The sequence below is a fragment of the Onthophagus taurus genome, chromosome 3 (assembly GCF_036711975.1).
Source record: "Onthophagus taurus isolate NC chromosome 3, IU_Otau_3.0, whole genome shotgun sequence".
In the NCBI taxonomy this organism is placed as follows: domain Eukaryota; kingdom Metazoa; phylum Arthropoda; class Insecta; order Coleoptera; family Scarabaeidae; genus Onthophagus; species Onthophagus taurus.
The window spans coordinates 28,880,282-28,894,494 of record NC_091968.1 but is presented as its reverse complement, the minus strand read 5'-3'; the positions used below and the strand labels follow the sequence as shown (position 1 = coordinate 28,894,494).

Here is a 14,213-nt window from a genome sequence, read left to right as displayed (position 1 = left end):
AATCTTTCTTTCATCCTAATCCAAAATAAATCCTAAATATACTCACCACTGTGGTTCCCCTCCCACTTTGGCTAGCTTGTTGAGGTGGTGGACTTCCCGGGGTACTTTTCGCTTTATCCCCCGCGGTATTAACAACCAAAAACGGTGTAATAAACCCTTCGGGATCTTGCCGTGAAATACTTAAAATGTCCAATTCGCATTCGTCCTCCAACCAAACGGGGAGTTCCAACAATAACGAGATATCCATTTCTTGGAGTTCGCGTGGAGTCGCGATTACGATCTGCCCGGAATTGACTTGGTTAATACTGAAGGCAGCGATGGAATCTTGTTCTTTATGGATAATTCGGACCGCTTCTGATGCGGGTTCTGGGTGCGGAAGAACCTCGTCTAAAGCGCTCATTGAGCGACGTTTTCCGAAAACGGCTCGAATAAAAATATCGCGTACGGATTCTTGGTGAACTAGGTAAGTCCAAAGACGTCTTGCCGTCGCCGCAGCGGTTTGATTGCAAAATGGGGTATTGTGGGGTTCGAGTAATTGACGGTATTTATGGATTAATGGACCGGGGGTGTTTTCGACGAAACAACCCGGAATGTATTCAGGTGGGGTTTGTCTACAATCGAATTCCGCTCGTAAATTATCAAGCCATTTATTTAAACGTCTTTGCATACTGTGGATTAAGGGACTTGCAACGGGGAGTTCGCTTGATTCAATTCCTGCAACCTATTTTAATTATTGAGTTGATTTTTGGTAAGGTAAAAAAATACTTACTCCTAAAAAGTCGTTAATTCTTGCTAAAGCTATTTTTAACGTTGCCAATCTTAAAACTAACCAAGAATACGAATTGGGATCTGAATGCTCGTTATTATTAACAGGGGCTGGGCTATTAAAAACTTCTTCATCTTCGCTTTCCGATTCTTCATCGTCAATATCGAATTCCGCCCCCACGTCGGGTTTTGTTAATAAAAACGCCATTATACTCATTTCGGGGGGGACGAATTGTTCGCGATAAGTTGGTTTATCCTCTTTCATAACGGATTGTTGATGCCCTAAGATTTTCGCGTTCCATTTTGATCGGTGTTTATTTAACCAACTTATGTTGTCGTCGGTTGGTGTTGAAGTTCTTGGGGTTGGTGTCGATGCGGTTGCTGTTCGTAATAACTTTTTCATACTTCCACCGAAGAGGCTAAAAAATAATAAATTATTAATAGCTGAGTAGAATACTATACTTTGTCCACAACTAATATTGAAATTGATTACTTTTTAAAATAATTTTTTGAATAAAGTTAAACGTCAATGTGACACAAATTCAATGTCACCAACTGTAACCAACTTCACAACAATTTGTCAAAATTAAATGTCAATTTTATAAAACGTCGTTTTTTTACGAAAATTAATTAATTTATGCTTAAATCATATGAAAAAAATGAATTTGTTTAGGTTTTTTTAATATCTAACCTTTAGAAAGTCCTAAATCAATTAAATTAAATTGAAGTTTCTTTGAAATTTTGACGTTTCAAATAATTATTCAAGTCTATCAAGTTGATTACCCGTGAATGATGATTATTCATCTCAATTTATAAGGTAAATGAGTTTTAACTTATAAATTTAAATTTATAAGGTTTTAGTTAAAAAAAATAAACTTTTTTTTAGTGTCGTCAAAGAAATTAAATTTACAGTTTCCTGTAAATTACGATACTATAAAAATTATCCTACTAAAAATTTATATAAAATTTACTTTATTTTCTAATATGAAACATTCTAACATGTTAAACGTTTTGTAATTTTCATAATGCATCTTAAAAAATAGGATTTTTAATTTGACACTTCAGAAATTTTTTTAATACAAACAAATATTACTGCGGCTTGCCGCCATTTTGGCTCGAAACTCAAGCGGGAAATTTAAAACTATGTCGTTCTGTTGATAAAATTATACCAAATTTTCTTTCTTTTTTTTTCTCGTGGTACCCTGAAGAGTCGAAAGCCCTTCTTACTGAATAATAGCTCTTTATATATGAGTAGAATACTATACTTTGTCCACGACTACTATTGAAATTAATTAAGTAAATTTATTTTTTTTAATAAAGTTTAAACGTCAATGTGACATAAATTCATTGCTACCAACTGTAACTAACTTCACAACAATTTGTCAAAATTAAACGTCATTTTATGAAACGTCATGTTTTTTATAAAAATTTATTAATTTATGCTTAAATCATACGAAAAAAGGAATTTGTTTACGTTTTTTAAAGTCAAACCTTAAAAAATTAAATTAAATTGACGTTTTTTGGAATTTTGGCGTTTCAAATAATTATGCAAGTCTATCAAGTTGATTACTTGATAACGTGATTTTGATTAAAAATTAAAACAATCTATTTTAAATACTTACGACCCCCATGCATTAGTATCAAACTTTTGTGCAGCCAAATAAAATAAAATTACGCAATCGCAAGTCACCAATCCATAAAGTAACAAAGCGAGATAGGTTGCCACGAAAGATTCGCATAATAAAACGGTTAATCTTGGGGTGTCTTCGTCTTTTTCTTGCGCGAGGAGGGCTCTTAAAGAAGTTACGCCCGGCCATTTTGATGGAAGATTTGATATTTGTTGGATTTCATTCGTTGACATTCTTCTACGTCGTCCAACTAAATGGGTGGAGCATTCCTAAAAGAATTGAAATAATTTTATTAATTAATTTGACAATTAAAATATATTCACCTGTGAATCTTGAATTGCATTTTTAAATGTGTCTGAATCGCACAATGATTGATAAATACACGCTGATAAAGCGATGGCTAAATCTCTTAGCACTAAAAGTTGACTTTGGCTTACACTTGGTTGAGATAATTCTACCATCTAAAATAATTAATTTAAAAATAAATTAATTAACGATTTATTTAAATTAAAATGATTTACCGTTTGTAACATATCGTGTGTTAAACTTTGTAAATATCTTATTGGATCAGCAACGACTGTTTTGCTACTAGCAACACTGGCAGCTAATAATGGTAAACTCGTGGGGAACGGTAATGGACTTAAAAGTTGTTGGTGAGTTTTTTCTTGTTGTAACTCTTGTAATAATAAAACTAATTCCATTCGGACCGAAGCTAAACATCCGGTTGCTCCATGAAGGGAACAATAACTTAATAAAGTTCGTAATAAAGTTTCATTTGCTAAAAAAATTAAATTAAAAAAGTAATTAATAAAAATAAATTATAAAAACATCGATATAATGGATTAATATGAGTATTTGTTATTAATTCATGGCTTAACCAGAAACTCCCAAGGTCTAGTTTTAGTTCAATATAAATATACAACATAGCGATCTAGTGCTAACTAGCCCTACTTAGCATTGTCACTAAAACTAACACTAGATCTAGAACCTTTCTAGTTCTAGATCTAGTGTTAGTTCAATAGAAATATACAGGGTCGCTGATATGTATGGAAACGGTCAGTTATCTCTCTCAGTAAGACAGCTAACAAAAAATATCAAGATACAAAAGTTTTAGTGTTTTTTAAAATCTATTACAATAAGGACAAATTACGTACAGGGTGGTTCAAATTCGATGTCCGAATACGCTAACTCGGAAACTATAAGAGTTAGAAAAAAAGTAGCTTACATGTCATGATCTCGTTTTTCGAGAAACTGCTAATGCCGAAAACCTCATAGCGCTATCGTCTTTTGTTTTTCCCCTAGAGGAAAAAATTGAAAATATCGTAAAACCAATAAGTGCAATTATCTTGGTTATTATTATAGGTGGAGTATTATAACTACGACATTATATGGACACTTTTTTACAGAGAATTTCATGACATAGCCAAAAAAAAATTTTCGGTTTTAGATTTTGAGATATCATGAGAATTTTCGTTTTTTTAAATGGAAACAACCACTGATTATTCGCTTATTAAATTCGTTATTCTTTTTTGATTACAAAAATATAGGGTTCGACAGGTCTATTTCTTATTGTTTTAGAATAAAGCTAAAAATAAACTTTTTTTATAAAATTTCCATTTAGTGTCGTCGAGGAAATTAAATTTACAGTTTCCTGTAAGTTATGGGGCGATAGGTACAATCTAAAAAGTTAACAATTAAATAAGAAAATAACTTCTGGTATTTAAAAACAAATAATTTTTTAATATGTAACATTCTAACATGTCAAACTTTTCAAAATTTTCGTAATTGATCTTAAAAACAGGATTTTTAAAGTGACACTTCAGAAAATTTTTGAATACAAACAAATGTTGCTGTTTATTTGAATTAAAAAAAATATATATATGAGCGCCATCTATCGATAATTTATTAAGTCATTTAAAAATAATATTAAATCATAATAAAAAATGTGAAATAATGCAATCAATTCCAACTTTTGTGTAAAACATATATAAATTAAACAGTTCAACAAATATATTTGTTTCAAATATCAGAAATATGTTTTTTTAATTTTTAGTTATAGAACTGTAATTTACAGGAAACTGTAAATTTAATTTTTTCGACGACACTAAAAGAAAAGTTTATTTTTAGTTTCATTCTAAAACAATAAGAAATAGACCTGTCAAACCCTATATTTTTATAATCAGAAAAAAATAACGAATTTATTAAGCGAATAATCAGTGGTTGTTTCCATTAAAAAAAACGAAAATTGTGATAATATCTCAAAATCTAAAACCGACAAAATTTTTTTGACTACGTCATCAAATTCTCTGTAAAAAAGTGTCCATATAATGTCTTAGTTATAATACTCCACTCATAATAATAACCAAGATAATTACATTTGCGGGTTTTACGATATTTTCAATTTTGGCCTCTAGCGGAAAAACAAAAGACGATAGCGGTACGAGGTTTTCGGCATTAGCAGTTTCTCGAAAAACGAGATCATGACATGTCAGCTATTTTTCTTCTAACTCTTATAGTTTTCGAGTTAGCCTATTCGGCATCGAATTTGAACCACCCTGTACACAGGATTGGTCAAAAAGTTATGACGAAACAAAGTTACGTTTTCTTTAATGAACACCCTGTATATTATTCCATATTTCAGTTCATAACAAAATTCATGTAGCACATCATAGACCTAAACTTTACCGTCTTCCAGATATCGTGCTTTTCAAAATTTACGAATTTATCTAATTAGTGACGTAATTTATTTTTGGGGGCAAATTATTCAAACTATTTTTATATTTTTGATGTTGTGTTATGTCACTGCGTTGCTATGGAGATGAAAAACTTTCAAAGGTAACTTGATGAATTGTGAACATAAACGCCTAAAATATTTTTGTATAATTTAAAAGAGTGATCTTCAAAGTTCAATATCTCGAAAACAGTTGAGTTTAGGTTTATAATGAGCTACATGAATTTTGTTTAGAATTTCAAGATGAATCGAAATATGGAATAATATACAGGTGTTCCATTAAAGAAAACGTAACTTTGTTTCGTCTTATCTTTTTGACTGACCCTGTACATTTAATTTGTCTTTATTGTAATAGATTTAAAAAAACACTAAAACTTTTGTATCTTAACATTTTTCGCTAGCTATCTTACTTTAGGAGATAATCGACTGGTTCCATATACAGGGTGTCTCAGCGAGACCGGTCATTAGACGTTTCTGGGGTTCTGGAGAAAATAAAAATTTGAGAATTCAGACTTAAGTATTATCAATTACGATCTCTTCGTCTAAAATATTTTCAGATTTCTTGCACTTCAAGTCGCCACCAACTTTATTTTTTAAATAGAACACCCTGTATATTTGTACATATTTGGATTTGTATGTTTTCAAGGTTTATAAATAACTTTACTTTTTGCAATTTGATTCAGCCGTTCTCGAGTTATTCGAATTTTTCCAGAAAAATCTGCTCCAGCAGACATTTGTTCAAAAAATCAGAGAACACTCGATTTTTGGGATATCAATTTAGGATTGAGAACATGCTTAAGCAACATGATGGAGTATGTTTTGGTGCCGAGAACTGCTGTCTAGAACGTTTAGTCACTTTACTATGGCACGTTAACTTTTCAAAATTTGGAAGTACCATAACTTCATTTTTTTAAATGGCACCCCCCATATTTTATTTCTTAGTCGTCTTCGGTGTCTTATTCTACATCTTTTATATCCGATATGTCCCATACCTAATATTAATAGTTTGGGAGATAATTAGGGTTTTTTGAAAAATGCACACATATCATATGGATATTTAGCCTAGTGTGCCAGTAAGGTGACCAAACGATCTAGACAGCCGTTCTCGGCACCAAAACATACTCCATCATGTTGTTTAAGCATGTTCTGAATCCTAAATTGATATCTAAAAAATTGAGTGTTTTATGATTTTTTTAACAAATGTCCGCTGGAGCAGATTTTTCTAGAAAAAATCGAATAACTCGAGAACGGAAGAATCAAATTGCAAAAAGTAAAGTTATTTATAAACCTTCAAAACAGACAAATCCAAATATATAAAAATATACAGGGTGTTCCATTTAAAAAAATAAAGTAGGTGGCGACTTCCGGTATAACCGGAAGTGCTAGAAATCTGAAAATATTTTAGATGAAGAGAACGTAATTGATAATACTTAAGTCTGCATTCTCAAATTTTTTGTTTGGCCAGAACCCCAGAAACGTCTAATGACCGGTCTCGCTGAGACACCCTGTATATCAGCAACCCTGTATAACAAGCTAAAATAGAACTAACACTACCACTAGAAACATTCGGGTTTAGCCACTTCAAGGGATATACTACCAAACTGCCGTCCCTGAATTTATCTATGACAATAAAATAGAGCAACTTGCGGAATAACCCGAGTTGGATTCTATCTTTGAGTGCTAATATTGATATTTAAATATACTGATGTATTAAATAGATAATACTAATAGTATGACTTAAAAATATTTTGTCCATTATATCGAGGTATTACTGTAATTAAAATAAATTAATAAAAATACATTTGAGCCATTTTCTTCTTTTAGCAGCTCGTTGAACTTTCGCCTCAAAATCTAACTTCTCCTGAACGAGAATTTCATGCAAAGTAGGTCGCTCTTTGGTTTCAACGGTATCAACTTCAGGGAGTTGATCCAAATCAGTCGTTTCGATCACTTCAGTCGGCGCGTAATTACACAATTCACGCAAAGCTTCCACTTCCTTCTCCAACCAAATATAAAGTTGATAGCGGAGTTGACCACCTTAAATTTTAATTCAATTTGAATTAATTTAATTTTAATTAATAAAAAAAAATTCACCATCGACTTCGAATCCGGTTGCTAAAGTAGATAATTCTTCCATTAAAATTTTCAAACAAGCCACAAACTTTAATTGTTGCGCCATAATATCAATTTGTTCATCACCATCTTCGCCGTTATCATCTTCCTCTTCATCGTTTTTATTCTTGCCTATGTTCATGCTGATTCCTCCGTCTGAATCGTCGGAATCCTCTTCATTGGGTTCATCCCATTCCAAAACTAAATCATCGGTTTTTGTGCCAAAATCGGAGGTTCCTCCCCAATCAAAATCGGTTGTTTTTTGAGATAATTGCGGTTTAGAATCCCAAGATAAAATTCCAGTTGAGATTTCATTATCTGTTTTATCTTTTGGTGAAGTCACGGGAGTTTGTTTTGTGTAATCGGTAACTACGTAAGGTAATTTTGAGAGGACCTCAAGAGCTAAAGCGGGACATCCAGCTCTAAAATGACCATGAGCTGTTGTAAAATATAATTGTCTTTCTAACGGGGTTATCGTTTCTTCAACCACAACTTGTTTCCCTCCGGGTAACCAAACTTTTTTTTGTCCAGATTTAGCTTTGTGTTGCATAACAAGGAGGGGGTGCGTCCTTAAATAAACGTAGAAATTAAAAACGTTTGGGTCGGTTTCTTTGCATTCTCGGCGTTCGTCGTCTTCGTGAGCGGGGTGTTGATTTCCCGCGTTTCCAACTAATAGCGTGCTTAAAGCGTTTTGGTGTTCTTTTAAGGTCCATAAAGCCATTGAGCGTAGGAAAGGATCTGGGTGGGCTTTTGACATGTCTTGGTTGTTACCTTCGGTGTCGCATCCTAAAATTTCTTGGTAAAGGAGTTTTTTTAATGAGGTGCCATCACTTTCGTAGAGGCGAATTATGATTATGGCTAATTGAATATCTTGGAGTTTGTATAAACAGACTTCAACGGCATCCTTTAAACTACCGGCGAGTAAAAAGAACCCAGCGGCATGCTCAAATCTTTGCTTCCCTAACAAAGCATACGCATTTTTTAAGGCAGCTTTCCTCCAGCGATCCTCCGTGAAGTTATTCGCGAAAAACTGCGTCATTTTTTGGTCTTTCTTTGAGCGATAAAGCCCCCATAAAAGACTTTTCTTATTCATAGCTAAATAATACAAGGCGGCATCCATGGGATCTTGTTTACTTTGGTAAGAAGCTTTCGCTAAAACTTGCATACATTGTCTTAATAAATTAATATTTCTAACCCACCACCCAACTCCTAACTCCCGAAGAATTGGCCAAGTTGGTTCGCCCTTCGCGTAACTTGGAATCAAATTCAACAACTCCTCTTGACTCTCGGAGTGATAAGCCCAAGCTAAATTATTAGTTCCAACACCTTGTTTTTGAAATTGGGCACGTTGCGCTAAAGGTAAACACCTCAACAGATAATTATAATGTTTCATTGCGAGCAAAAATCTTAAACCGCAATCATCTAATGAATCAGTAATCACATTTTCTGATTGCCCAATTATGTTTTCTTTCGCCATAGCTGATTTCGCAGCATCTATTGCGAATCTTTCCGCTAAATCTGTGTTGCAAGTTGAAACTGTATCCGCGAGGGCTAAAAGATGCATTTGATCGAGACTTGAAAGCCCTGGGAGGTGAGTGTGTGTTAATAATCTTGAAAGAATTCGACCTTGACGCGGGGTGAAATGACCCACCCCTAAATTACGTTCGGATGGGCGTCTTTCCAAACGCGTTGTGTCTTGGTCTTCTAACGAAATGTCTAAAGGTTCATCCATTGATAAGGTTGTGTCGAATAATTCGTTGTAATCTTTTTTTTCTTCTTGGGTTAATGGTTGTTCTTTATCGGCGGCTAATAAAGTCCATAAAGGAACGGGTGGGATACTATCGATTTCTTTATAATCCAAGACAATTTCTCCAATACTCGCCCTATGCTCGGGACTTCCCGCTGGATAACTCACCGATAAAGTCCTAGTTCTAGCCCATCCTTGAATATCTTCAACTGAGTCCATATTTCCTCCAATACACCTCACCAAATGAGATAAAATCGCTTTAACCCATCGGATTTTCCCGGAATTTAATAACTCCATTAATTGTTTTGGGTGATATTGAGGTAAAACTGGGCATGCTATCCTCGAAGCTTCAAACAACCCATAATCGGGCATATAATCAATCGTGCTATCTTTAGCAGCGATGCGTTTTCGATCTAATAATTGAAGATTCACCGAGCTAATTCGACCCAACGTTGGAACCGCGGCTAATTTCCGCTGATTCTCTTGAGTTAACGTTCTAAAATCGACATCTCTAGCATTCTTCAATTCGGTTTCGTTCGAGGTTATCTGTTGATTTGAATTTTGAGGTTTCCATTGGGAATAAACATGCATCTCCGAATCCATTCCAACGACTAAAATTCCATCTCGCACCCAAGATATTTGCATTGGAAGCGGGGGGAGACCATCCGCCGTTTGAAGTTCGATTTTTCGTAACGTCATCCATTTAAAATCGTCCACAAAAAGGGGTTGAGCTAAAGAACTCGCCTTTCTTAATATGGGACGATTTGTTGTTATCGATTCTTTCATTGCTTTTACGTTAGCTTGGGCTAAATCGGACGATAAAGGAGTGTATAACATGATTTTGCTTCCACAAGCAACCGTTAATATATGAGAACCATCTTCGTTCGAGACCCAATCTAATTGGACGATGTGTTTTTGAGTTAACGGGCAAATGTTGCCCATTTCCGTTATGCTTTTTCTTAAAGATTGGAGCGTGCTAAAACTTGGGACTGCTAATAACGTGGGTTTTATGTTGGGTTCGGTCGCTAAATTTTGGCGCTCATCGTTCGAAAATGTATGTAGAACCTCGTTAATTCTTTGCTTCTTTTGCAAGGTTTTGTGGTCGTATAAATAGCGCAAATCAAGGTGTTTATCGATACTAATCCTTGGTAAATGAATGTTTTTTAAGTGGATAACATCCTCTAAAATCCACTCGGTTCCCCCGGTTGATTCGCATTCATAAATCGCAACGCATAAATTAATGTATCTCGAATCGTGATCTTGATCTTTATTCGGACGTGTAAAACTTCGCCCGTATTTATAAGCGCAAGCTAATCTCCCCGAATAAGCAACGCTTATATTTAAAACTTGCCCATCAATATCAATCGCAGATTCTTTAACCATATTCCATTCGCACCAAACTTTCCCGTTATTAACAATATCCCCATCCTCCTCCAACATATAATCCCTCATCTCTCTCACTTGATTAACCGCCTCAGAAACCGTCCAAAATCGGATCATTCCATCGCTACAAGCAGTCGCAAAACAATAAGGAGCCAAACAAGCTGGATAAATCGAAGCCGAGCTTAAATGACCCGCTGCTGGGGCTGCATGAATTATTTCAACACCATCCGGAAGCTTTAAAACTTGTTTTATTTCCCGTTTGGTTGTTATACTTATATGAGGACTAACTTTAGCTTGTTTTAGATGTAAAGACTCGATGCTGTTTCGGCGGGATAAATCATTTTCGTCTTGTACTAAATTACAATCTGGAACGTACATTTGACTTCCCGTTAAGGATAATTCAGGTTCGTTCGAAGAAATCGTTAATTTCCAAGTATGGATGATCGTGTTTTGATCTGTACAATCTAATAAAACGATAAAGAAAGGTTGCTCAAACACGATATTATGTTGTAAATCAACCATAGCATCGTTTGAAGGGATATCTTTAGCTGCTCTTTGCCCCGTTATTAATTGTTCTTGATAAACGTGTAAAAACGTGGTGTTTTGCCACTCAATAGCCGGTGAAATAGTTTCCAATTGGATTATGCACCCCGGTCTTGAAGTACTTTGTTGAGAAACGATGTTAATTTTTTCTAACAAACTTTCTTCGTTCGTTGATGAAGTTTCTGTTGATTCAGATCCATTAATATTATTCATTCTCGATTCTTTGAAGGAAATATCAGCGAGTAAAGTCCTTGCGTCGATAACGGCTTGATAAACTCTTAAACATTGCCCGTCGGAAGCCACAAAACAAGCGCTGGGCGAATTAGATAAATTTCCTAAAGTACTGCTCGGTAGTAAAGTTGGAATCCATGCAACGTTACTAAAAGCTGAAGGTTCCGGGGAAGATATCCTAGCCAACTCACAAATTCCCCCCGATTTCGATAAAGGCCCCACAGCATCAACTTTCCATAAAATCAACTCACTACAAAAACCGATATTTCCTTTCGAAGTTGTTTTATTTTGTTCAACGATGTTATGATGACTCGTAGTTAATAATAATGGGAGTACAGGGTGGCATGTAATATCGTTAACACGAAACCGATGCCCTGAAGCTCTACTATTATGACCAATACTCAAAACTTGAGTGTATTTACTTTTATCGGCAAAAGTTAATTGCCACAAATTCAAGGTCCCATTATCGTGTTTAGTTACTAAATAAACCACGGGGGACGTTTCTTTACTATCCTCCTCCGGTTTTGGAATACTCGTTTCATCGCCAGGATTCGTTTCATCCTCCTCCCTAACTATACTCAACCCTGAATAATCCCTCAAAGCATTTTTAACGACATGTTTTATAAAATGAGCTGTACTATAAAGGCTGACAGTTGTCGACATGCTCAAACTATCCCCAAGGGGGAACGCGGAAGGGATTCGGGTTGAAAACGAAACTTGAGCTTGTCTAAATGATCCGGGATGGTACTCATCAAGCCACTCAACCACCCAAATTAAAAAGCTACCATCAACGGGGTGTATACTAAATAATAAATCGGGGCTGTGGTGCCAATCTCGAAGGAGGGTTTCTATGCGAACATCTAAACCATCGTGTCCACCTGATTCCATAAGAGGTTCTTCTGAGACACATTCCGCATCGGGATTTTCACAAAAACGCCTATAAACATTTAATAAAATGTAATCAAAAATCGGATACACAAAAATTTATTCTTTTTTAAGTTATGTAATCAAAAAAAAAATTTTTAGTTGAATGCAGACGGTCAAAGTGAGTTCCAAACAAGTATTGTGAGTCTCAATTGACAAAATCAACCGTGCTTACAATTTCATATATTATTAATCTAACAAAAATAATAAATCATCGAAAGAAATAAATAAATAAATTAAATTAATTTTTGAATAAAATTTAAACGTCAATGTGACACCAATTCAATGTTACCAACTGTAACCAACTTCACAGCCATGGGGGGGGGATCTCAAATGAATGAAAATTGTAACCGTCGTCAACGCCATCCGATGTCACCGTCGATAACTAATTCTACACAAATTCAAATTTAAACAACCTTTAAGGATGTCAAATATAAATGATATTGATAAATCAGTTAATTTTTTTAATAAGTGTAATTTATGAGTGTAATTTTGTAATTAAGTGTAAAAAAGTGTAAAAAACATTTAAAATTTTTTAAATGATAAAAATGTCGGTTATTAATCCTTGCTGTGTACCATCTTGTGATGATAGACATTAAAAGGTAAATTATAAAAATTATTAATTAATACAGCATAATTACTTTCATTCTGTATTTCTAGATATTATTTTCCGACCGACCCTATTATTCGAATGGCTTGGCTCTCTGGAATACACAATTCAAAATTATTTGAATTAATTAATAATAAGCGTCTAAGTAACTATTGTGTTTGCCCCAACCATTTTGCAACAATGTGCAAATATGTTGAGAAAAAATTGAAAAAGCTAGCTACATTATGCTTACTAGGTAAATGAAATTTTGGATAAAAAGTTTGTTTTTTAATCTATATATGTTTTTTAAATCATTTAGATTTGTAAGAAGAAACTATAAATAATTGCTTTTTGTCTCCACAAGATCAACCAACAGAAGATACTTCAGGTATGCTGCATGGTATGAAATTAATTATTTAGTTTAGGAGTAGTAACGGTCGTTACTGTTAGGAACTAAAGTAGTTTATTGGGATACACGACCAACACGACAAAGGCTAGATAATTGAAAAGAGGCTTCCTTTTATCTTTACCGAGCTTTCGGAAATTTTATTTTTCCTTCTTCATAGGTAACTACAATATTGAAGAACAAAAGTTACAATAGTTAACAAGCAAAACAATTGAACAACTTACAAAAATGGATTGCATAAAGGAACCGAACCAAAGCTAAACATGAGGTCGCAAACTTTGAGCACTAAACATATCTTATACTTCTAATAATTCACTAAAGGTGAGCAATTAAAGATCAAAAGATACTAAAAATCATTACAAAGTTAATTTTGAAACTATTAAAAAATTATTACTTACAAAGAGAACACGTTAAAATTTTTCGTTAAAAGTTAAGAGGCAATAAGTCACGTAAGTTTTTTATACCACAAAAACTGGAAAAGAAACAAGGCTGGCCAACCGTCATCACGGCGAAACACCAAATACACCAAAAGTGACCACTAGGTGGCGTTGAGAGGGGGAATAAAATTGAAATTATGAAAAAGGAAACAAAAACCGAAAAAGAACTAGAAAACCAACGAATCACCCACAATTGATGTTTGATCCCTTCTACCCCAGTCCTTCATAACAAGGTAACTGTAAATAGAGCTAAGGTTTTGGGTGTCAGTTCTGAAGTTTAAGGAGTTAACCTCTTTATTGATGTAAAACATCTCTAAGAACAATCTCTTTGAATAAATTGATTCTTTATCAACAATCTGAGAATTCTCAAAATTAAAATGGTGACCACTGAGAACATGGTGATGAACCAACGCACTCTTGTTTTCATCTCTAGATTGACAATCACGTTTATGTTGTTTGATCCTAGCATCAAAATACTGACTGGTAGTGCCTATATAGGTTTTTTCGCAATTATTGCAAGGAACCCTATAAATAACATTAGATTGTAAACCTTTAGGAACCAAATCCTTAGTCCTAGAAAAACAGGTGGATAAAGGAAAGGAATTGCATTTAGCAAACTTAACCGAGTCACACCTCAGAACTGAAACAAGTTTATCAGTCAGCCTGGGGACGAAGGGAATCTTAACAAAGTGGGTCCGGAGGCCAGGGAGGCTAGAT

General features: G+C 34.3%; 1 protein-coding gene and 1 long non-coding RNA gene across 3 annotated transcripts in view; one reads left to right on the top strand and one right to left on the bottom strand.

Annotated features, from left to right (window-relative positions):
• LOC111424014 (rabconnectin-3 alpha) overlaps positions 1-14,213 on the bottom strand; it is a 37,799-nt gene that overhangs the window by 14,141 nt on the left and 9,445 nt on the right. For both annotated transcript variants that reach the window (XM_071194729.1, XM_023057405.2), the window contains 7 exons: positions 7,219-12,077; positions 6,925-7,161; positions 2,915-3,171; positions 2,717-2,854; positions 2,388-2,662; positions 770-1,184; positions 47-721 (listed from right to left, as the gene is read on the bottom strand). In XM_071194729.1, the coding sequence (XP_071050830.1) occupies positions 47-721; positions 770-1,184; positions 2,388-2,662; positions 2,717-2,854; positions 2,915-3,171; positions 6,925-7,161; positions 7,219-12,077 (6,856 nt within the window). The remainder of the gene's footprint in view (positions 1-46; positions 722-769; positions 1,185-2,387; positions 2,663-2,716; positions 2,855-2,914; positions 3,172-6,924; positions 7,162-7,218; positions 12,078-14,213) is intronic.
• Positions 12,073-13,223, top strand: LOC139429225 (uncharacterized). The gene is made up of 3 exons (XR_011639888.1): positions 12,073-12,666; positions 12,725-12,909; positions 12,973-13,223. It is a non-coding gene; the product is annotated as an uncharacterized lncRNA (long non-coding RNA).